General features: G+C 33.8%; 3 protein-coding genes across 5 annotated transcripts; all 3 read right to left on the bottom strand.

The window, feature by feature from the left end:
* Positions 1 to 1,766: 1,766 nt before the first annotated feature.
* Positions 1,767 to 6,523, bottom strand: LOC100781869 (GATA transcription factor 11). Of its 2 annotated transcripts, none has more exons than XM_003538144.5 (3): positions 6,305 to 6,523; positions 5,466 to 5,749; positions 1,767 to 2,534 (listed from the first exon to the last, which is right to left on the bottom strand). In XM_003538144.5, exons 2-3 carry the CDS (start codon positions 5,736 to 5,738, stop codon positions 1,890 to 1,892), a joined length of 918 nt encoding a protein of 305 aa, XP_003538192.1. In that variant the 5' UTR covers positions 5,739 to 5,749; positions 6,305 to 6,523; the 3' UTR covers positions 1,767 to 1,889. The 2 variants fall into 2 exon arrangements, with proteins under 2 accessions (XP_003538192.1, XP_040862961.1); XM_041007027.1 differs by having other exon boundaries at positions 6,107 to 6,306.
* Positions 6,524 to 7,347: 824 nt separating this feature from the next.
* LOC100810026 (protein-tyrosine sulfotransferase) lies at positions 7,348 to 13,122 on the bottom strand. Of its 2 annotated transcripts, XM_003538111.5 has the most exons (13): positions 12,726 to 13,122; positions 12,552 to 12,632; positions 12,268 to 12,436; positions 12,094 to 12,165; positions 11,153 to 11,441; positions 10,612 to 10,752; positions 10,064 to 10,168; positions 9,806 to 9,947; positions 9,463 to 9,509; positions 9,307 to 9,375; positions 9,088 to 9,207; positions 8,190 to 8,318; positions 7,348 to 7,670 (listed from the first exon to the last, which is right to left on the bottom strand). In XM_003538111.5, exons 2-13 carry the CDS (start codon positions 12,613 to 12,615, stop codon positions 7,533 to 7,535), a joined length of 1,485 nt encoding a protein of 494 aa, XP_003538159.1. In that variant the 5' UTR covers positions 12,616 to 12,632; positions 12,726 to 13,122; the 3' UTR covers positions 7,348 to 7,532. The 2 variants fall into 2 exon arrangements, with proteins under 2 accessions (XP_003538159.1, XP_040862960.1); XM_041007026.1 differs by lacking the exons at positions 12,268 to 12,436; positions 12,552 to 12,632; positions 12,726 to 13,122 and adding an exon at positions 11,572 to 11,622 and having other exon boundaries at positions 12,094 to 12,160.
* Positions 13,123 to 16,965: 3,843 nt separating this feature from the next.
* On the bottom strand, positions 16,966 to 21,983 carry LOC100813608 (uncharacterized). Its single transcript, XM_003539155.5, has 4 exons — positions 21,355 to 21,983; positions 20,116 to 21,267; positions 18,617 to 19,287; positions 16,966 to 18,279 (listed from the first exon to the last, which is right to left on the bottom strand). The coding sequence occupies exons 2-4, from the start codon at positions 21,225 to 21,227 to the stop codon at positions 17,258 to 17,260; spliced, it is 2,805 nt and encodes a 934-aa protein (XP_003539203.1). The 5' UTR covers positions 21,228 to 21,267; positions 21,355 to 21,983; the 3' UTR covers positions 16,966 to 17,257.
* Positions 21,984 to 23,552: the final 1,569 nt, after the last annotated feature.

Below are 23,552 nucleotides of genomic sequence, written 5' to 3'. Positions count from 1 at the left end.
TAGGCTACAGAGGCATACTAGTATGTATTATGGACAAAGAATTGGGAGAATGTTGCTGCCTCAAAATAGAAAGTTGTGGTATGGACCATGGAAAATGAAAGCCTATTAACGTACTTTATGATTAGTAATGCATGTGCTTGCATATCATGCCAATGCTCTGATGATAGGTTAGGGTATGTACATGCAATGTTTTTAGACTTTAGAGGTAGAGAGCTAGGTACATGGACATTTTGGCAACTTGCATTAGGGGGTGCGAAAGCCAACACAAGCAGCTCCTTAATTAAGAGTACATAGGAACATTGCAATTCAGAGCCATTTCCTTAAAATGACATGTATAAATTAAGCAGCAGCAGCAGGGCATGTAAAGAAAGCAACAAAGATAATAAAAAAATTAAATAAATTCCAATTGTTTAATCTTTCGTTTAATGCTTGTCCATGAGCATTGAGCAAAAGCCTGTCGGCAAGAACCTTCGTAATAAAATTAAACTCTTTTTTTCAACCATAAAAAAAATATATCCCTAAAAAAACCATTAAAAATATAAGCAATATAACTTTGGTCATTGTTGATTGTTATGAATTTATTTCTTCAATAATGCAAAGTGTCATCGCTTTAATTAATTTGTTCTCTCTCTTAATAGTGCTTATACTTTTAGTAATTTCTATTTTTCTAATGGGTACACATTTAGGGGGAAAAAATGCAATCAAATGCGTAATGAAAAAAATGTTGCAAATCCCTGTTTGATAATCTGTGTTGTCACGTTGGCCCTTTGGATAAATGTATCTTGAATTTTCTATATTTTGAAGTCAAGCCCTTTAAGAAAATAACATGTTGACAATGGGCTGCCACTAATGTCCATAGCTTTGGATACACCAAAAATAGATCGGAGAGAATTAAGGCATGCTTTGTGATTTGGGAGAACAAGTTTTTAAATGAGATTATGCACAATTCTTCATTCAGATGAATTAAATTATCACTAACGAAAAGAAAAAAAGAAAGGTTAATTAAGTTATCATGTTAGCAAGGAAAACATAAATGAAAGATAATAAAATGAAATTCACAAAAATAAAAAGATAATAAAATGAAGGAAATGTAAAAACTCAACATAATACTTTGGAAAGCAGAGCGAAGCATAATTGAGTTAATCACATGATAAAGAAAAGGGCCATTAACACCTGGATAACTGGATTATGTTACCACCGACTCCATTCCTTTCTTGTTTTAACTTTTTAATCAGTTCCAAGATCCTTAGCTGACATAGATAACAGCATAAATTTCGTCTAACTATGCATGTTCTTTCTCTATAAATGTTGTGTCGTCTTACCCCTTTGTGTTACAAGGCATGCGATATTGTCTTTGATCCTTGCCCTTGTAACAAATCCAGCAGACAATTTCAAGGATTCTAGCTGAATTTATGATTTATCCCATATGATGTCTTTGCTTCAACATCAACAAAATTTAAATACATTTTCTTAGGTACTTTAGTTGCTATTCTCTTATCATAATTAGAATTTCACCTAAGTAACTTGAGTGAATCTTTAATGTGAACCTTTATTACATAGATTATCCAAGTGAAACTTCAATTCTAATCGGATAATAACACCAAAAACACATGACGATCTGCACCTAAGTTTTGCTTTTTATTTGATCATCTTCCTCTCTGAATATACCTTGTTTCCTTGAATGCCTAGCATGCAGTGAACCACTGGTATAATCTTACTACTTATTCGGCCAATCAATTTACATAAAACAGATGATGCTAACTAGCTAAGCAATATAAGATTAAGATTAGTCCATAAAAAAGGAGAACAATAATCAAGGACAATCCTGTTTAGCACAAGCACTCAATAAAATCTAAAACAATACTAATCTAGAGAATTTCAACGAAGGTTTATCTAACAGTCACCTGGGTGGCTCTGTTCCTAATTTCTAAGACCTTCTTGTGAGAGTTTGAGTGCAGTGATGCTACAAAAGTGGGGCTAGATGCAGGCCGGTATTCAGCAAAGAGCCGGCCAGACCGGTATCGAACCCCACAGGCATTGCATAGGGTCTTAGGACCCATTGGTCCTTCTCTCCATTGCGGCGTCTTTGTCACCTCACAATGCAAGCATTTTCTGGGTGCAACTGACTCCTGTGATGAGGATCTCTTCATCTCAATTTTGTTAGTCGGCAGGGGAATATCCTTTTTCCTCTGCTTCTTTTTGAACTTGCATAATAATTCCCCAGAAGGCTGTGTTTGTATATCTGATTTGGAGAAATCCATCCTCTGAAATTTTTGAAAAGCCGGTGAAGTAAGGATAAAAGGAATAGAGTAAAGCAGGCTGATGTTTGAGAGACGCCGGCGTTTGGTACGGGGACGCTTTGTTGGGATGACAGGTAACTCAAAGTTGGAGTTCTCAACCGAGGGAGAACTACTACTGCTTTCAAAAACAGAAACTGGGCTGTTGGTTTGGAATTGGAGCAAATCTTTTCCTTTTAAAGAGACTTTCTGGACAGGAATAGTTTTGCCATATGCAGGTCTGACAGTCTTCGCTAGCTGTTTTTTTGGGAAAACACACATCAAAGCAACAAAAAAAGATAAAACAATCAGATCCACATAAGATGAATATGTGTATGTATCTAGATAAATAAAGAGGGAAATTTTCAACAGTACATAATGTCTTAAGCAACAAGAAAGAGAGATACTAGGTAATTTCTTCTAACATTTTATGTGTATGCCACAGAGCCATTCACATGAATTGAATGCTACAATTAAAAAACATGTACAGTTCTCAATTATCAGATGCCATAAAGTCAATAGTATCACGAACCAAAGAAACTTGTTGGTAAAACTACTTATGTCATTTGCAGCTTCAGTTCATGATTTGCATAGACTTGCCGATTGTTTGTGGCTAAACAAGCTGTATGATACAACTCAATCTACTTAATCCTTGCCGCAAGACAATTTCTATTTAATCTGAGATCACTGAGCAGTCTTAGCTTAGCTGTCAGCTATGAAGCACCAACTCCTACATGGATACCAGATGCAAAACGGACACCACAGCACAATTAATGCCCAAAATATAGGACACTTGAGGGAGGGGGGGGTGGGGGGGGGGGGGGGTTAAGTTACTCCTAGAGTAACTCTAAAATCTTAACCATTAGATTCCAAGAAAAATGAATGGTGAGGATGAGGAGTAACTCTTTAGAGTTGCTCTTAGAATAACTTGATCCCTCCTTATATATGTATGTGTGTGGAGAGAGAATTAATTTTTACATATTCACTTTCTAAAAACAGTTAAGTTTTACAATTTTCATATAATAATAGACCATAAAAAATAGTAAGGATTCGAGCAGAAATAAAATTGAGACATAACAAAGAGGTGTCTGACTCATGAACAAGGTGTGTCAGAGAGGTGTTCGAGTCGGATAAAATATTTTTTAATTAAGACCTGGCGTAAGGGTGTCTGACACATGTCAAAGGCGTGTTTGACAAGTGCCGAACACGCTGACACACCATTTGGCAAGAGTGTCCGTGCTTCATAGGCTGTCAGCAACCTTGCCAGTGCATGATGTTTCCTTTATTTAAACCTATATAGACAGGAAAGGCTTTGGCCAGGAGGAGGGATATTCACTAATGTGTCATATACCAAGTTCAAGCACACATGACACATCTATCCATCTAATTCTAAAGGATCCAAGAAAGCAAATTTTACATGTTTTGATATATGAATACACATATACTCATCAATGTCATCATTCAGAATAACCAAAACACTTCCAACGTACAAGCATTGCATAGAATTTTTGTCACTTCTTGAGGGCAATACCACACAAAGTTAAGGCAGGCATGTGTACCAAGAAAATTGAGACAAAGATTTTCATGGTGTCAACTATTATATTTAAAAACTAATAGCAGCAAATTAAGCAATAAGCATATAAGAAAAGTTGTTAGTAGACAACTTTTGAACAGCAAGAAACAAATAAACATTTTAAGTATACCTTTAACTCAATAAAAGTTCCCTCTTCCATGATTTGAGTTTGAAACCAAAATGTACATAGAGAAGAAAAAAAAAAGCATAAGCAAGAGGATTCAAGGGAATTCGGAGAACCACTGGAAAGTTAGCTTTACTCCTCCTGTCACTTTGCCAGAGGAAACATCTAATGAGGACAGAATGTCAAAAATTAACTTACTAGCAGACTATGCAATGGCAGTAGCTGAATAAACCTGCTTACCATCAATCGTGGATACTTGATACAACATAAGTACAGTATGAAAAAAATGTGGGGATATGAGAAAATATTAAAAATTGGCGATACAATACAGCTTAGATATATTAACATGAATTAAAAAAACTTTTGAATAAATGCACAATTTCAGTGTTCGTAATGTGAGGAGACATTGGCATTTCTTATAAATACATAACTATATTAGTGCATGATGATCAAAGTTTACAAAATACATGTGATCATAAGAAAAAACTGTTCTTACAAATCTTTCCATTGCCCAGATCAAAATATACAATTTCCCCAATGAACATGTTACAAAGTTACATACTTCCCGCCAACCCCCATGTCAAAATGTCACAAAAAGTCTTAGCTCCATATAACTGCCCACTACTATAGCTATAAAGATACAAAGGAAAGATATAGCCTTATGTAATTTTAGTCCTTTTCAAAGTATCAAAGCCATATCTCAATTGTATCAGTCAAATAAATTTAAAAAATAAAGAATGGAGGATACTCCTTGGATAAACATCAAGGTGTGGTACACATACCAGTGTTGAATATGGCTATGACACTGAAACTGCCATTTTTAGAGTATTGGGCTTCATAGACTCCTTATCAAGTAAATGCATGAAAACTGAATCTTTAGCATATTATTTTTACAAGTTTATCTTCTAAAATCTAAACTAGACTAACGTCATCCAATGAATCTGCTCTTATGCACAGAGAAGTTTGGCAAGGTATCTATATCTAACAGGGCAAGAGAAACACACAGAGTTGAGTCAAAGGATGTTAAAGCATTAAGATAATCTCCCCTCTCACTCACTCAGTATTACTTGCTGATTTTTTAGGCTTGAATTACCAATGTTTCTTACTTTTTTTTTTCAACCTGACAAATTTCCTGAACAACATTATTGTAGAAATTCACATCCCTGCTACAATTTCAGCTATCTAAGTAGGTCTACAGTGAAGGTTACATTCATTGAAAACAAATGAAATAGCCATTTGAGTAATCGAATTTGGAGAAAAGCAATCAAATCAACAAAATGTACGCTTCAATGTTGATATGTTCATGTTGTTTCAGTTTCACATAATTAAACTACACACACAATAAATTTATCAGATACAGTTGAACTGAATTGAAGTAAAATTCCGAGTTTCCCCTCTACATTAGGCAACGGGACAACACGGTGGAACAAAATAGTCAACCACACAAAAGGCATCCATTCATAGAGGCATGAAATGAGGGCAGAAAACTCACAGAAGCAGAGAAACTCTTGCTGCCGAGTTTCGCATTCTCATTCCGAGTTTGTCCACAGAATGCAGAGGATTGTTGTAGTGGGAAAACTCCAAGTGGTGGTGGTGGGTCTTCAAGGAGTTTGAGCTGAGCATCCCAATCTTGTTCTTCCACAGCATCAGTTTCCACATCCTCAAAGTCAAGGGGCAAATCCAAAAGCTCCATGTCCATCACATCATCAAGACTCTCATCCGACAGACCATTGAAATTGTTGTCAAAAAACCAACAGTCCTTCATACTTGCAACACCTTAAACACAACAAAACCAACCATCGATTACTGGTTGAGAATTGTTTTTAAAAAAACGAAAAAAACAGAGAAATTTAAGTCTAACAAAGGCTCATTGTCATAATGAGATTATTGTTATTATTAATTTTTTCATCGGGAAATGTTAGTTATTAGAATGTTAGTTTTTGTTAAATATTGAACCCACAACTTTTCTCCCTTCCCTTCTCCCTTAACAATCCAACGTACCTTATATCTCCTAATGAGATTATTATTATTATTACACTAAGCAAAAAAAAAAAAAAAATGGAGCTAGACTTGTTAAACCTACACCAAGTAAAAAAATATGATAAACCAACAGTTAAGGAAAGCTCACGCTGCCTTATAAAAAACTAATGAAGACGCGGAAGCATAACATTGTACGCTGTTAATAGTATTACTGCAAAAACAAGAGCGGAGGAATGTATGCGCATAATGAAATAAAAAAGGAAGCAGGAAATGCAGAGAGTGTCGGAAAAAAAAAGAAAAAAAAAAGTGAAAGAAAGCATTTGACATTAGAAGTGAGAAGAAGAGACTCACGGTGACAGAGAGAGAGAGAGAGAGAGAGGACAGGTGAAAATGGCGCAACTCGAAACTCAACTCAAAGAGAGAGAGAGAGAGAGAAAGAGAAGATTCCTTTGTTATTATTTTTCTTGTTTTTTTACGGCGGTGGTGGCGCTACCGTGCGGAACCCCTTATCTGTACTCTCCCAGTCCTACCCTCGATCCAACTTTTTTCTATTCCCATGTGACATGTTTCTTCCTCTCTTTTTTATCCCAACCAATATTTTTATTTTTCTTTCTAAATTATTGCCTTATCTTAAATAATTTTATGTTGTTGTGATAGAATTTACATGAATATAGGCAAATCACACCGACGAGTAAAATCAGGGCCTAATGAGAATCATTACATTGGGATTTCTTCTTTTCTTCGTAATTCATAATTGCTGGCATCCATAGTAGACGTGGGACCACGCAGGGTAGTTGATCAATAAATTCGACGCTACTAATGCTTACAAGCTCGGAATAGATGTTAAGATCCACGTTCAAAGATGTAAAGAATACTACTAACTTTGGCGTAACTCGTAACTTAGTCACCGACAAGTGCCAAGATGTCAAGTTCGGATAACTTTTTTGTGAATGGTAAAAAAACTATAAAAATCACAATTAAAAATAGTAAGAAAATAAAATTTTGAATACGTTTCAGTATTACAAATATAAGTACCTTGTAAAATGTTTAAAAATTACTGAGCCAATCCCTAGTTAGAACCATCAGTAATTTAATCTTCTTTTTAACTGTATTAAGATTAGTACGTAGGGAACAAAGGTTACAAGTACTCACAACCTTTAGCTATGAAACTCCCTTATCGCATTATGTTGTTGGGTACAGCATACAGGTTGGTTGGCGCAAAAAAAACAATGGAATGCTTCTTTTTTTTTTAAAGAAAAAATAAAATAAAATTAATTACATGATAACCACAGTTCATAGTTGCAGAGTTAACCCCCATAACCAGCTGAATGTCGTCAAATGAAAAAGAATAGTGGACAAAAATGAAAATAAAAGTAAAAAGGAAACGCCTAACAGAAATCAAGAACTGGGTTTCTCATCAATGGACAAAACTTAGAACAAAATCCAGTTTAACTGTATAAGCTATACGACCGGGGATGAGAATATCGATGGTTCAATTCAAACCATGGCTTTGTCTAAAATATCTGTTCTCTAAAATCTTTTAGACTCTGTGATCTCACATATTATGATTTAATTACTTTCACTTCTTAACTTTGGACGTTCTTCTTCTCACATTTACAATTAGTAAGAATAAGAAAATGAAGAAGACACAAGTAATTGCTAGCGTAACGACCCTCCAGAGGCCATATGCACTGCCTGATATGTTGTCCCAACTCTCCTGCAATTTAACATCGTAAAATCAATCAAAATTCAAGGCACCATTTCGGTGCAAGTCACCAAATGTCTTCCAGCAGTTGCTGCCTTCCACCAGCAGAGAGATCTAAGAATTATCCACATATATCGCATTTCTTACTCATTTTATGCATCTTATACATATACATAGTCTTCATTTCATGGATATATACACACAAATTCTTCACACATAAGCTTTATAATGAAAGATAGGTTTCAAAATTCATAGATATTTTTAAAAAATAAAATTAAAATCTAATACAGATGAGCCATTTACACCATTTTGTTGTAAAGTTGTCCTAAGATAAAATTCAAATAAATAATATGCATAAAATAGATAAGTGACTCTGGATATCAGATCTTGAAGCTACTGTTGTGACCATGATTTTTTTTTTTTTTTTAATTTCAAGTTATCCAAAATTAAGACTCCCAAACTTCTCCAGCCATTAACTCCAATGGATATGATTATCTGAAGAGAGAAAATACATAAAACCAGCAGTCATACCTCAGTAATCAGCAATGAGGTTTTATGTTGTTTATTGAAAATGGCTTTTGCATATTCATAGAGCTGTAAGTCAAGGTCATTAAGAGACCGTATCTTGTGGAGAATCTCTTCAGGAACCTGAAGACGTGCCTGTAAAATCACACAAATCATTAGAAAATAGAAAGGGATAACACAATAGTAAAAGCTACAGCAGGCTGTAGAACTCTCCAATCAAACACCTAAAGTCAGATGTCAACATTAATCAGACACTACAGACTCAGGCATTGGTAACTAAAAATTCTAAAAAAAATGTAACAGACCTTGAAACGATTTGTCAATGCATAAAAAAGTTCCATATTCATGTCATATATTCTAAATTTTCTAATATATGTACATAGCAATTTCATTTGCATACATGATATTCTGTACCACAGATACCAATAAAAAAAATGTGTGATACATGCATTTCACATAAAATGTATTAACATGTCATAAACTTCTAAAAATATAACCAGAGTATGAACTCAAGATTAATTATCTTCTTTAGCAGTGATATGGATATGGACTACCCATGTCAAGAAACTCTGGTCACATAATCATGAGATTTCCAGCTATAATGCATGCAAATGTCAATGTTAAAGCATCCTTACTGATTTGAAAGTCTGTGAAATGATTTTAGAGATACAAATATTTGCACAATGAAAGAGTGTACAACACAAGTATCCCAGTCCCAGACTGCACACAAATTTGAAACCAAAGTCTAAATAGCTTGAAATACAGGCACCACCTACCCATGCAAGAAATACATATGCTGGACAGTAGTATTTGTCTACACCTGGCGAGTGAGTGGAGGGGGAATAGCTATTCACACACACATGATAGAATGATATTATGTGAGCATTAAAACAGCTAAGCTTACCTCCTTTGTAAAGTTCACTGGAGAAATCCTCTTCAAAGAAGAGATGCGTCGGCGTGACTGGGCCTTACGTAAATTGGAAATGCAGACTTCATAAGCATCCATTAGTTCTCCAACAGTCATCTAAAATAAACAACAGATCAACAAGCTGTTAAATATGAGAAACAGATAATATCTGGTAAGCCCATAAAGCCACCACATTTGCTAAGAAAACAAGCTTACATTAAATTCTGTTGCTTCTCCCCCTTCACTTGAAGTAACCGCACTTTCTCCTCTGTCCAAGGTACTATTCTGTTTTGCAGTGAGAAATGTTGTAAGAATGCATTCCATATTCAAACATCAATAACAAAGTTCCACCATCAAAGAGATGCTTCTTACCTGATGTTCACTGCTATCGGGATCATTATCCGTAAATGAACTCCTTTCTGTAGTACAAGGACATGATCAATGCCATATATCAATGAAAATGCATCACAATCTATGTCCAAGACTCTAAATGTCAACACCAAGATTTTAACCAATGGTCATATATAACATGATACTTAACACACTGATCTGAAAATATTACATGTTTAGGTGCAAGCAAGAATATGACCCTCTTAAACCAAAAAAAAGAATGAATCCACACCATTCTCCAAATTCTGCACCATTTTAGACACCATTGCTTTTGTAACTTAAGAAAAAGTTTGACGGACACAAAGAATTGTTTAACCACACTAACCTGTCTTATCAGTAGTTTCCAGGCTAGTGTTTGGTGCATTAAGTTGTGATATCACTTGAGCACCAACCACATTTGCAAACATTGTGGCAGATTTTCTGTGCTCCTCAGTAAGACCAACATATAACATCTCATCCAGTCTCTTCTGCAAGATGTACAAGCACTGAAGCACATGCTATAACAGTATTGAAGAAAGGAACGGTATGGGAAGCAAACAAGTATATGATGCAACTATCACAACTTCAAAAGCCTATTTAATACCTTTGCAACTTGTAGCACATATTTACCAAGAGTCTTATATTTCTGTACACAATGGCGCACTTCATGTGCTTCTGCTATATAAGAATTGTTTGTCAAACCTGCAACCTGATAATTGAGCAGTACACCAAACTTTATTACATATAATACAGAAATCATTATCAAGTATCAAGTGCATACATGATTTGAGCTTTTTAATTGCATTTGGGGGTTTAAATTTGCAGGATATGCAACTAAAATTAAGCACTGCACATCCCATCTTGTTAACCAAGTTCTATTTAAATCAAAGCTATGGTATTGGTGTTTGCTAAGGCATAAGGTGAGAGTGGGTCATACAACAATAAAATGGGTAAGCAGTCTTGTAGCTTAAAAATTACATGCATTCTTTTTTTTTTTGCATAAATTATTAGTGGCATCAGAGCAGAAACACAGACTCCAGGGAAACATACTCTAGTTGAATCATGATACTAAAACAGTAAGATATTCATAGTATTTCCAGATAATGAAGCATTAGAATCTCAACACTGCTAAAGAAACAGCTGCTGAAGTACCTGGAATGTGGCTCCATTATGTACAACATCCACAGCCACAGGATCATTGATGTATTCTTGTAATGGCATTGCAAAATCTTCCATGTCATAAGAATCATTGCTTTCAATGATATTCAGTCCCCTACTGTACCTAGCTTCTCTCTGTCAATTAAGGTCTATGTCAATCATACATTGGAAGTACAGAAGAACATGTAAAAGTAATGGACCATTAGTATAACCTAGCACTTGAAAACATACATTAGCCAACAGAAAGACATCATGAAGCAAATAATTCACTTTCTTTTTTGGCAACTTCAATGACAAATATTTCCATCTTCAACAATAAATGAATGGCTACACTTGCATATTTAAACACATTTACATCCATAATCATGTTCAAGATTACATTTCAAACAAGAATCAGGCTTCAAGCTCTTTAATACAAGTTATTATAGTGTATCAGCAAATAGACTCTTACAACCTTGCATGAATTTAGAAGCATGGAATGGAAATAAAATTTGCATAAAAGCTCAATGTAAAACAATAAATAAAATAAGCATACCCTAGCAAATAGGTCTTCCCTCATCCATGGAACCAGATACTTCCAAGGCCAGATATCCAGTGTGCTTACTCCTTTAGTCTTAGAGCTTAGGCGTAAAGCCATCTTTGTTGCGGACGTCAAGTTTGGATGCACCAAAAATCTAGCTGCAACCTCTATTGAGAATTCATAAGTACTAAAAACACGGTCAACTGGATCCCTAAGTATGGTAACAACAGAAGTTCTCTCCCTTGGAAGTTTGGACGTTATACTATAGTCATCATGTGTAACTAACAGCCTGCATTTTGGTTTACTGCAAATTCACAAAAACAATGGAACACAAAAATAATAAATTTATGTTGGATTTCACAGTGTAATTTTATTTTAATCTAAAATGTGGGTTTTCAACAATGGACTAAGACTATTCGTGAGAATGTTGAGACCTTATAGAAGCTGCTATGCTTTAGATGTGAAGAAAAAACAGCTGTGAAGATCTGTCATAATTTTGTTGAATAAAAATATCATAAAGACTGCTGTAAAAAAAATGTCAAAGCAGCTGAAAACACCTAGTTTACAAAGACGTGGGTTATAATTACTATAAGCTACAAGGTCCTAAACCTGGCAAGAGAAAATGTCAAAGAACCTAATAAATGTTAAAGGCCATTTTAGGTATTATAATAATGTTATAGACTACTCAACATCCACAGCAGCTTAAAAAATGTTATCTAAGGCACTCCTAAAAAGCTTTAGAGACCTTTAAAAGCCACAAGCCCACAATTCTGCCACATGGGGCTACTAATACTACTCACTAGAACTACAAGTGCCACAAAATTTACTCCACCAACACCCAAATCACTCATTTAAGCATTTTAAAAAATGCAGCAACAAAAACCACATGCGGGCATAATAATAATTGAAGAAGAACAATTAATAAAATAATGAATTCACTCAGGCAGCAGCAGCACCTTGGATCAAAGCGCAACTTATCATACGAGCGAGGACACTCCAGATAGCTGGGATACAATTTCTTCAAAAAACTGCAGAAACAACACAACCAACAAAAACAGGTTAATGAATTCAATTAAAGAAAAATCAGTCAAATCACTCAAGGCTAAATCTCGTATGAGGAATTAAATTACCAGTGAAAATAGGTTCTCCCTCCCGTTCTAGGAACATGCAGAAAAAACAGCAAATCTCTTAATGTGTGCTTATCATCTTTTGTCATTTCCTCATCGAGCGAAGAACGCGCCCAACTCTTAACAACGCTTTCGCAGCGTCCATAATCATTTTCCGCAAAAGAACCATTCACTGACACCAAAAAACAAAAAAATCAAAACCAAACAACATTTAATCCCCAAACAGAGAATCGGAGGATCAATCAATAAAAAATAAAAATAAAAATATATGAATGATTGATACCCACCTAATCCGAGAAGAATGAGTAACAAGACGCAGAGCTTGAGAGCAGGATCCATACATACATACATACACGAAACCCCTACTCCTGAGAGAAAGAAGAAGGAAAAGTGAAAACCCTAACGAGAGAAGAGAGAGAGAGAGAGAGAAGGAACAAAACAATGGTAGGTAATGGACCTACCTGTATCGAATTACGGGATCTCGTGCTCATAAATTGGCAGAAGTGTGTGTGTTTTGGGACTCCGATGCGGACCCACTCGCTCGCCTCGAAAACCCGTTTTGTGAATGTTTCTGAGTGGAGCACAGATTTTCTGGGCAGCCAAACAGAAACTTTCCCGGGAAAATAAATGGGAAAGAAACTGGAGGCGAGTCAGCGGCGTTTAAATTGAAACGTAAGACTCAAGTCTAATTTTTAGTGATTCTGTGATTGAAACGGCGAAGAATGAAGCCAGGAACCTTTTTCTCGCGCACAATGTGGTAAAAACGGTAAAAAAATTAAAAATTAAATGGTAAAAGCGAACTATGAGAAATGGCAGCAATAGTTTTGCTGATTTTTGCTATGTTGCAAAAATGGAAAACTGAATCAGACGGGAAAATGTTTCTATAGGATTATTACATAAAATTCGCGTTATAACTTTTTTAAGTATGAAAATTCTTGATTTTAGCTTGTAATTTAAACCAACATTTTATATTTAGTATATGATATTAGAATTTAGTTTACTGATGGAAATAAATCATGCCATTGCTGATAAAAAGTTAAATAAAGTCTTAAGATAAAATTTCGACACTTTTTTGGTTTGGAGGGGAAGGGGAAAGGGGTATTAACGCTTACATTAAAAAATACTAAAAATTAATTCTACTTTTTGTTTTCTTATATGATTCATATATTAGGTAAGTGAGTATAGGAAATTTCTTGATACCATTTTCAATAATATAATTTCTTAACTTATTTATCCTAAAAAAAATAAGGGAATAACAAATATAACTAGATAATATGTTCAAATAAACTAATAATATAACTTACTAACACGTTTATATTAAAAAAAAATAATCTCTCTCTCTCTCTCTCTCTCTCTCTATATATATATATATATATATATATATTGTCAAATGTCATTTATTGTTTTTATGAAATATTCAATAGTTATTCTTTTAATATAGTACACGTTTTTATTTTATTAAATACTTTTAACCTTTTTCTTTATAGAATTCTTTTTCATTAGAAAGTTCTAGCATTATTAAACTTACATAAATAATCTTTCTAAAACTTATGTAAACTAGTATTTTAGCATGTGTAATGCACATGATAAATTTATATTTTTATACAATTAAATATTATAATTAATAAATATTTTAAACTTAAACAATATACTTTAAATTTATAAAAAAAATTATATTACGATACAAGATTTTTTATTTTGCTGGACAAAGGGCAAAGCCCAACTAAGAAGATAAAGAAATGGAGTTTACATCAGAAAATAAAAAATTAGAAAATATTATTTTAACTATTGATTTTTTTTTAAATATTGAAATTTAATTTAAAAAATACAGATAAAAAGGTAAATTAAAAGAGATGAGTTTAAGAAAATCAAGTATATGATAAAGATAAAAGGAAAATGGCTTGAAATGGTCGAGAAAGAAATTTTTTGGGACTAATTGTTAAATCAAATAATTAAAAAAATTGAAAAGATTAAAAATTAAGAAGTACTATGTTCGAAAGAAATAAAAAACAAAAGGGAATAAACTTTAGAAATTGCGACACATATGGCTTCCACATTGGGTTATGGACACTGTGAACCATTTTTCTGTTTATTGATTTAACTTTTCAGCATGATAGTGGAGGCTTCACTCAAACCACAAATGTCACCACACTTGTTGTGACTTATCTAAATTGAAAAATGATAGTTGCATGTAATGGGTTCTTAGACTTTTTTGTTTCTCACATGTATTCCTCCTTTGCAATACCAATTGTCTTGAGCTAATTAAATTACATATATCCATGTTCACATTTATGATAGCTTAGAATCTTAGACTTCAATTTCCCAGTTATTCTGTATCGTCCAACCATTCAACAGTAACACCATCTCTATTTGCGCCCAAGGAAAATGTCAATGCCATAATATTATTTTTATGTCTTGTATTTTAATTACATGTGATTGTAATTCCTTTCATTTTGACTATTCCTTTATAATTTTTCAGTTATCAAGTTTTGGGATATTGATTTGGTAAAATAAAAATATATAAATATATAAATAAAAATAAAGTAATTTGTATGCAACAATGCAAGGTTTTTAATTGTATTTAAAACATTTCATTCTTTTTTCTTTATTAATCTATATAAATTAATATCGCATTATACTTCCGTTTTATTCCATCAATTAAAGGATCAATTGATGAAATGTGAGAGGGGTTAAGATTGGATAACTCATTTCAGTTGGTTTTTAATTATTTATTAGTTAAAAAACTTGTTTGATTATTGGGTAAATAAATTTTTGTTAAAGTAATTTCTAGTGTTTTTTTCAAATGTGATTGGAAGTAATATTTTTTTAAAGTACTTCAAACGTTTAATTTTTTTTTTATATTTTATTCTCTTTTTATCTTTAAAATATTTATTCAATTTTTTTATTATCCTTTTTAAATATATCATTTTACATTCAGCTACTCTACTTCAACAATTAGATTTACCAAATACTTATGATTTAATAAAATAAATTAAAAGTTTTTCATTATCAACTAGTTTTGTTGAACATAAGCTAAGATTGTGTTTAGCAAAACCAACTAAAAGACTAGCTAGTAGCGGAAAACGAAACCTACCTTATTTAATCATAAATATTTTATAAAATTATCTGTTGAAGTAGTTAAAAATATAAAATTAGATATAGAATGAAAATAATAAAATTTTACCTTAAATAGAAAATATTTTAAAAAATCTAATAAATGATCAAAGAAAAAAATGGAATAAATATAAAAAATTAAAAGTTAGAAACTAGCATTTTAAACTATTAAAAAAGTCATGTGGTGAATGGTAAAAAAAATTCAGTTAATAAAAAGTAAAAAAATAAATTAAAATATCTTGTCAAACATAATCTACATTATAAAAAATTGTAAAATTATAAAAACTAATGCGAATAATTAAAAATAGAAAAATAAAATTAGCCATATATTAAAATATGAAAACTAAGAATATAATTTAAATTAATATAGTTCACTTTTAACATCATTATCTCTGAGAATAAAATTTGAACATGTTGATATTAGGTGGATTTTAACCTAATTTTTTGGGGATAAATTGCTTTAATTGAGGTTGGGTTCGACTTTACCCATTATGCAGAAGCGGGCTGGGTTCGGGAAGATGAAGTCCTGCCCCGCACCCTCCCCAAATATATTTTTAGACTCTATTCCTTATTTATTTGTTAATAGTATAAATATGAATTAATAAATTAATCATTATAATAACTAAATTATGATATTGAATAATAATAATAATTATAATTAACTGGAATTACACTTAAAAACACAGTTTAGTTATTAACTTTTATACTTTTTATGATTGATGCTGTTTATTACTTTTTATATATTTTTAAAATTAATAACTCAATATTTAATTTATTTATAATTTTATATAAGTATTTTTTACTGATATAATTATTTTTTTAAATGTGGACTTTCCAAATCTAGACGGGAGTGTAGTTTAGTATTATTTTTTTTATACATCTTTTAAAATTACTCTCACTACCCTTATTTTCCTTTTGATTGTAAGGACAAAAATAGAAGACAAATAATTTAAAAAGATGAGAAATTAAATTACTTTTTATTTTTATCATTCATTTTTTAGAACCTAACACGCTTAAGATTAATTACTTGTTGGAATTATTAAATTTTTAAAAAATAAATGGTGAGAATGATAAATAATTAAATAGAAATAATTCCTTAAGAGTTAGTTTTGAAGTGACTTATCATCAAACAGAATAGAAATAAAGTATAATATTTTTTTGACCACTAAAGTAGTACAATGTTGGTTGTTTGATTTCAAAGAAATAGGTGAGAGATATACTAAAAATAAAATTATAAAGTTATTTGGTTTGAGTGAAGTAGAAAGGTGGAATTTAATGTAATTTTAAAAAGACTCTTATAAACAAATAGGAATAAAAAAAGACTTTGTCTCACCACCAAAATGTACAATCCCACAATTTTGGAGACTCATGAGGATGTACTCTTATTTAAGGGAATAATGATATTCATGCGTCTCGTTTTCTTACCACTCATTTCAATCTCATTTTTTTTTCTCTATTTCTTTCAACTTTTTTTCATCACATATCATTTTTATTATTTTCTCTATCTACTTTTTTTTTCTCTCCATTTCTCACATCCTAATTCACCCCAAAATAAGGCGGATAAGTATGATCACTCTATTTAAAAAGTTCAGTACGCATGTAGTTTTATGTAAATTTATGCCGAAAATTTTAAAGATAATAATTAATGAATATCAACATTAATTACAATTGAATCTCTGGGAAAGATCACATATTGTCTTTTAGGGAAACATGAGTTACCTCATTCTTATTCCCATGACAGAAAAATCGCTGACCCAATTTCCCACGTAATTTAAAGAGCAAAGCAGAAATAATTCTTACCTTAAGCATCAGGGATTTAAAAAGAAAAAAGAAAACAAAACAACAAAGAATAATTAATTAATCAGAATAATGAAGTTCTTCAGAATTTGGAGCAAGTGTAAGGTAGACCAGTATCTTTGTCAACAGCAACAACCTCAGTGGCATTGTCACATCTAAGCACATCCTGTCCCAACTTAGCTCCAGCAGCTTTGAGACCCTTTAGAGAAACTGGTTGATTGAAGAGGTTAAGAGATGGAAGCCTTGATGCTGAAGGCATTTTCATTGCTGGCAAAAAGTTTCTAAAGTCTTCTTTCATTAGTGGCACCTCAAAGTCCTGTTTGTTATGCTTAACCAAATTGTCTTTAGCACTAATATGTGCCCCTGGTTCCATATGGTTGGTTGAAAAGCTTGCTTGTTGTGGGAAATTTGGGTAGAGACTAACATACCCTCTAAGGTACATCATGTCTATGAGGAACTTCTTCCATGAAGCTTGCCATCCATTTGTTCTAGACTTTGGAATTTGAACTGGGTTGGACTTGGCATCCTCAGTGAACCTCATGTTCATGTACACATAGAACTCTCTCCAATGCTTTGGGAAGAACACTGCTCCCCAGCTGCAAGGTAGTTGGTGAAGGTAAGGTGTGTTGGGGTGGATGTGTTTGAAGAATTCTGTGGCATTCCATTTTGGCCTCTCTTTGACAACTTCAACAAGTTTTGGAGTGTAGAGTGAAATGGATGAGAGCTCAGGTAGAGAGACTTGAGGGTCATAGTGGTAAGCCATGAGTGCATATTTGATCCATAGGTAGTAGTAAGGTGAAACTTCAATGTCATCTTCTAGTAGGAGTCCAAAGTCATCATCAGAAGATGGATACCAACTCTCACTCACAGCGCGGATTAGACCTCCTTGGACGATTCTCCTTCTCAGGGTTTTGGGTCCATGAGGCCACTCAAATGAACCTACTAGTCTTATAGTTGCCTCATCTACCTTGCTATCCATGTTGAAGGTAATGGGAATTTCATCTCCGAGATAGTAGGCATTGCTGAGAGATTTGAGAAGCCTTGCTAGTGAATTGGCTCTATTTTGGGTGATGATGTTCACAGAAACCCTCATCCGATTCCAGTCTGCAAGACAAAATTTGATGAGTTTAACATACATGTATTGTCAGTGTAAAAGTTTTTACATCATCAATCAATTAGTAATAATCTTATAAAAGTCAATAAATTTATCATACAAACGGTCTGTAATTGGATGATAGTGTGAGTGTGAAAGTGTATTAGCTAACTTATTATTATCATGCATAAAACTTATTCCACATGCATGACTATGTACTAGGCTACTAGCTTTGTTTTAATATTTTTTTATTGAAGATGACAACATTCATTCACATCATTCCATTATTAATAAAACAGAATCAATAATATAAACATTGACAAGAGCTGAAGAGTTCTATATTCTTACTTGGCAATGCTGTTGAACGCAGATCAGCCATCCAAAGAACTTGAGAAACTGAAGACCTTGGTAAAAGAACCAATGTGGTGTCATTTGAGTTGGTTTCTGAGGCCATCTTGAGAGCTTTTCTCACATGAGGGTCAATGTCAGCCAGACTGATCACTACACTGGGATTGTGAATTTTGATCAAACCCTTCAAGCTGGTGTACACTGCATGTATCACTGGTGCCTCAGAATCTGACACCCCAGAAAGTGCTTCAATGGCCAAGTCAAAAATCTTAAACCGGCGTTCTTTGCAGACCAATGCAGGCCATTTGAGAGCTCTTGCAGCATCTTCACAAGGGCAGTAATTGCCTCCAGAGACAACAATGTAGGCCTTCTTGCCAACTGTGGACCTGAACTTTTCAAGAAGTGGTGCAAGCATTTTTACTTCATCAACTGAGTGAGCATAAAAGAGTGCATCAATTTTTTGAGGGTACATTGCAGCCCATTGAGTCACATAGCCTGTGGAAAGTGCTTTCCACCATTGATCATCTCTGACTTGAACTACATCCTTGAAAATCACTGTGGTTTCAGACACATATGCAAGCCTGTGCTCACTATCACCCCATGTTTCCTTGTCCTTAGGATCCACTGGAAGAACAAATGAACCAGCATTTTTGTATTTCTGAAGCTGATAGCTGCAATAAAAAAATAAACAAAGAATTTTCAGCAAGTATAATAATACAGTAACATAAAAGTGGTGCCAGGGAAAATGCTAGCCACTGAACTGGGGTGGCTTGTTGATTAATTCACGGGATCAAAACTTTGAATTAAAGAAAAACAAGTGACAAATGATTTTCTTATCTTTGGTAGGACAAATGAGATCAAAAGATAATTTGACCTTCATATGAAAATAAAACTGAATACATCCTTAAAAGCAGATTTTATACCACTTTGGTTCTTTGCGTGCTTGTTACCTCTTTAGGATTTCAACCTAATTTTAATTTACAACAATAATTTTCTACCTTAACGGTTTCCTATGAGATAGGATTGCAATACAAGAAAACATCCTTTACCAAGGTCGTAAAAAGTTGTCTCAAAGTCAAAAGAATTGTTTGGCTGTAAAAAACGAAACATTTAGTTTTTACACATATGAACAGTAAAACTGGTATTTGGTATGCACATATTGTAATAAGAGGCATATTTACTTTGTTTAACACACGAAAACCAGTATATTTCCAATTCTGAAGTTTATTGCAACTTGAACTTTTTTTGATATGTTATTGCAACTTGTACTACTTATTAGTGTTACTGAACCTAATGTCACTAACTCTAGTTGAGCACTACCAGATCCTCTTTTGGCTTAGTCAAATCATGATTGTTTGACTTGTATGGTCAACGTTCAAAAAAATTTCACAGCCAGGCAGATCGCTTTTTACCAAATAAAATAATATAAAAAAAAGAACTTCATAAAATGGTAAAAAAAAAAATGTAAACATGATGCAAAAGTGTAGAAATTGACAAACCTAAGGTGAAGATCTTCACCAGTTGAGAAGGTAAAAGGTGTCTCAGTGAAGAGTGTCTTGACAAGATCAGCAGAGAGGAACCATGAACTTGATAGAAAATCCACCTGCACAATTTTATCAACAGTGATATCATAAGCAGGATCAGGCAAATACAACCCTGCCTCCTTAGACCGAAATTTTCTGTAACTTGGAAAGGTGAAATCTTTCTGTCTAAAGGGCAATATCCTTCCAATACTCCCCAAGACAGAATTCTTGTACTTGTCTGTCCCAGCAACATGTGCCAAAATCTGCAACATCTTCCTTCCCGGAATCATGTCATCATCAACAACGTACACAAGATCAGATTCAGTCTGAAGAGCCATTTGAAACCTTCCATAGTACTTGAAATCGTAGCTTGAGCTTATGAAGCTGATTCTTGAGTCGTTATAGGTGTCAACAATTCTCTTCAATGAGGCCTCATTGGGGCTCCCAAATGAAAGCACCCAAACATGATGAAAAGGGAGGGTTTGTTGGAGCAAAGAATCGAGCTGAGCACAAAGTGTCTTTCTCTTGAAGTGGTTTAGCAAAACCGTGATCTTTGGCCTGTTTGGACCTTTCAAGTCCCATTTGGATTTCATTGAAATTAGCTCTTGGAGAGTCTCGGAGCCAAAGGTTTTGCTTTGGAAGCTCAGCACCTCATCATAGAGCTCTCTCTTTATCTTGATCATTTGGACATCATTGGACTTCTTTTGCATGAAGTCTATCTTCTCATTCTCACACACTTGGGAAGGAGTTGTGGGAAGAAGATCCTCCTTGATGAGAGAGGAAGCAGCTTCTTGGTAGTGGCCAACAACATGGGGCGTGATGATGAGTTGCTTCCATTGTTGGGCAATTTTTGTTGCCCATGTGAACTCTGGCTTGGTTCTTAAATCAATGGAAGGGCCCATGTAATACAATAGGAATGTTGCATAGACTGCAAAGAAAAACTGAAGGCACGTGAGCACTGCCACAAACTTCGTTGTTGTGGCGGCGCTCTTCTGAGCCTTCAGTTTGTTCCTTCCTCCAACATAGTCGTTAAGCATTCCTTCCAAGTAATCTCCGCTTCTTGAGGTCGAATTTCGACCGAATCCCATTTTACAAAGCCGAGTAGTAGATGATTCAATGTCCTCTAACCTGCAAAATAACAGAAAAAAAGTTAGTCCCTCAACATGGCCATGTTGCAATCACAATTTTGCAAGAGAAGCTCCAACTGAGTCTAACCAATTAGGATGTGTTTTGAAAATCTGTTAGAATGACGTGAAACGATGGGTGGAATCGAATGCGATTTGAGTTGAATGGAACTATAATCCAAACACACACTACTAGTCTTTCAAGATATCACTTTTTGTGATTGGAATTGGAACAGAAGAGAAAACCAATATTGGTGTGGAGATGGTACTGAAATTTGAAGGGCAATGGCTTCTGTGGTTTATGTTATATATCAGTAGAAAAGGTGAAAGATATATAGTTTAGAAAGTTCCCACGAAAATTGCATCACTGGTCACATGGGCTAAACGCTTATGAGCAAGAAATGTTAATTAGCAGACGCGTTACCTTCATTCACTACACACTACTTCATGTGTACTTTTGTCTTTAAGAAACCAATGAAAGCCAAATTTGATGCCGTGGAAAAGGGTCACCCGTGTTTTTGGCACTGCATGGCCTCCTATAACTCATTTTTCCTCTCCTAAACCAACATTTTTTTTAAAAAAATTTCAAGTCCTAGAGAAGAAAATAAAACCACATTCATTTGCCTTTTGATATTCGGGCTTTAGAGATTAGTTTAAAAAATAAAAAATAAGAAAACAAAGCATGATTTAAGGGCTTTTAGTCAAAACCGAAAATAACCTCTACGTAGGATACGTTACATGGCAGGAAAAACACATATTATATAACGTTAAAGGCACAAACAAACACGAGAAAGAACATGGGGTGGAAGTGATACGTACATTGCACACAAATGTGAAGAGGGTAAGTCAGAAAATTAACAAAGCCTTCAAATCGATCGCTTCTTGAGCAAAACAAGTAAGAGACCTAAGGCTTGACACATATATATGGTTCACGATAAAAGAAATGGGTGATTTGCTGTCAAAGAGTGAGGCCTAAATAAATTAGTTAGAACTCATTAAATGTTACATGCATGATATATGGTATATGATGTGCTTGACCTTTTAAAAGAAGATACGTAAATGAAATTAGCAGCAAAACTTTTTGTTAAATGGTTGATCGCCGAACTTAGGCGGGTTCTACGCAAGAAACTCATGGCTTGGTTCGCTTGTAGAACACTAGAACAGAGAATTCAAATGTATCTTGGTCGCTTAGGCTATAAAAAAAGGTATTTGTTGAAAAATGGGAACACAACATTTTTTCCTTTTAAATTAGTTAGTCATTTTTCATTTTTTCAATTCGTTTTTATTTTTTCCTCCTTTTCTGGTGAGTTGCCATTGAAGTTGAATATGAAGAGTGGAGAGAGAGAGAGAAGAAGGATCAACACATGGTGTTAATAACATTAGTTGAATGTGACAAATTAATCGGGGTAGGTGTTATACGTTTTGAACGTAGAAAAGAAGTTACATATTTACGGTATGTGGATTAAGCTAGATGAAGTCAACTGTTACATCTAGGTAAATGGACATTAGTTATTAATAATTACTTATTAGTCAATTAGGTCCAAATAATTAGTATAGGCATTGAGGGATACCCTTCTTCATAATCACGTAAAACCTATATAGTACATGGCCTTTTGGAGGCAGACTTTAACTAGGTCTCCAATAAAAGGGTCCATTTATCATGATCGAATGACATACTTATTGACAATGACGAGTTTTGTTTGCTACAACTCATCTTTAGAGTTTAGACCAGTTTGATTATGTTTTTTTTTTGACAAAAAGTTTAATTATGTTTTATATCAATATTCACTAGTAGAAAGAATGGATATAACATTGTTATATTAACATTAATTTTTTTAAAAATCGATGTTAATAAAAACGCGATGGCATATTCGTAAATAACGTGAGTTCGTTAACGTTGATTTTCCAAAAATCAATGTTAATAAACTCATGTTGAAAAAATCGATGTTAACGAACTCATGTTAACATTGTTTATTTTGAAAAATCAATGTTGTATTAGTTAAATTAAATCTGTCTCTTCCTCTTCTTGCACTCATTCTGAATTATCTCTCACTCTCACTCATCTTTGGCGTTTTCCTTCTGGCTTGCTCACTCACCTCTCACACTATCCTTTTCACTCTTACTCTCATGCACTCTCTGCGGCGGCGTAGCCACACCGTTCTAGTTCTTGCTATCGCGGTCACGTTCTCGCAATCACTTTTGCGTTGCCGTTCTTGTTCTCTCACTCTCGCGCTCTCACTCACTCACGAAAGGTTAGTCTTCTATAAATACTTGTTTCTGTGTTTGATT

The sequence above is a fragment of the Glycine max genome, chromosome 11, assembly GCF_000004515.6.
Source record: "Glycine max cultivar Williams 82 chromosome 11, Glycine_max_v4.0, whole genome shotgun sequence".
NCBI classification, from domain to species: Eukaryota; Viridiplantae; Streptophyta; class Magnoliopsida; order Fabales; family Fabaceae; genus Glycine; species Glycine max.
The sequence above is the reverse complement of the archived record's forward strand: the minus strand, read 5'-3'. Positions and strand labels throughout refer to the sequence as shown.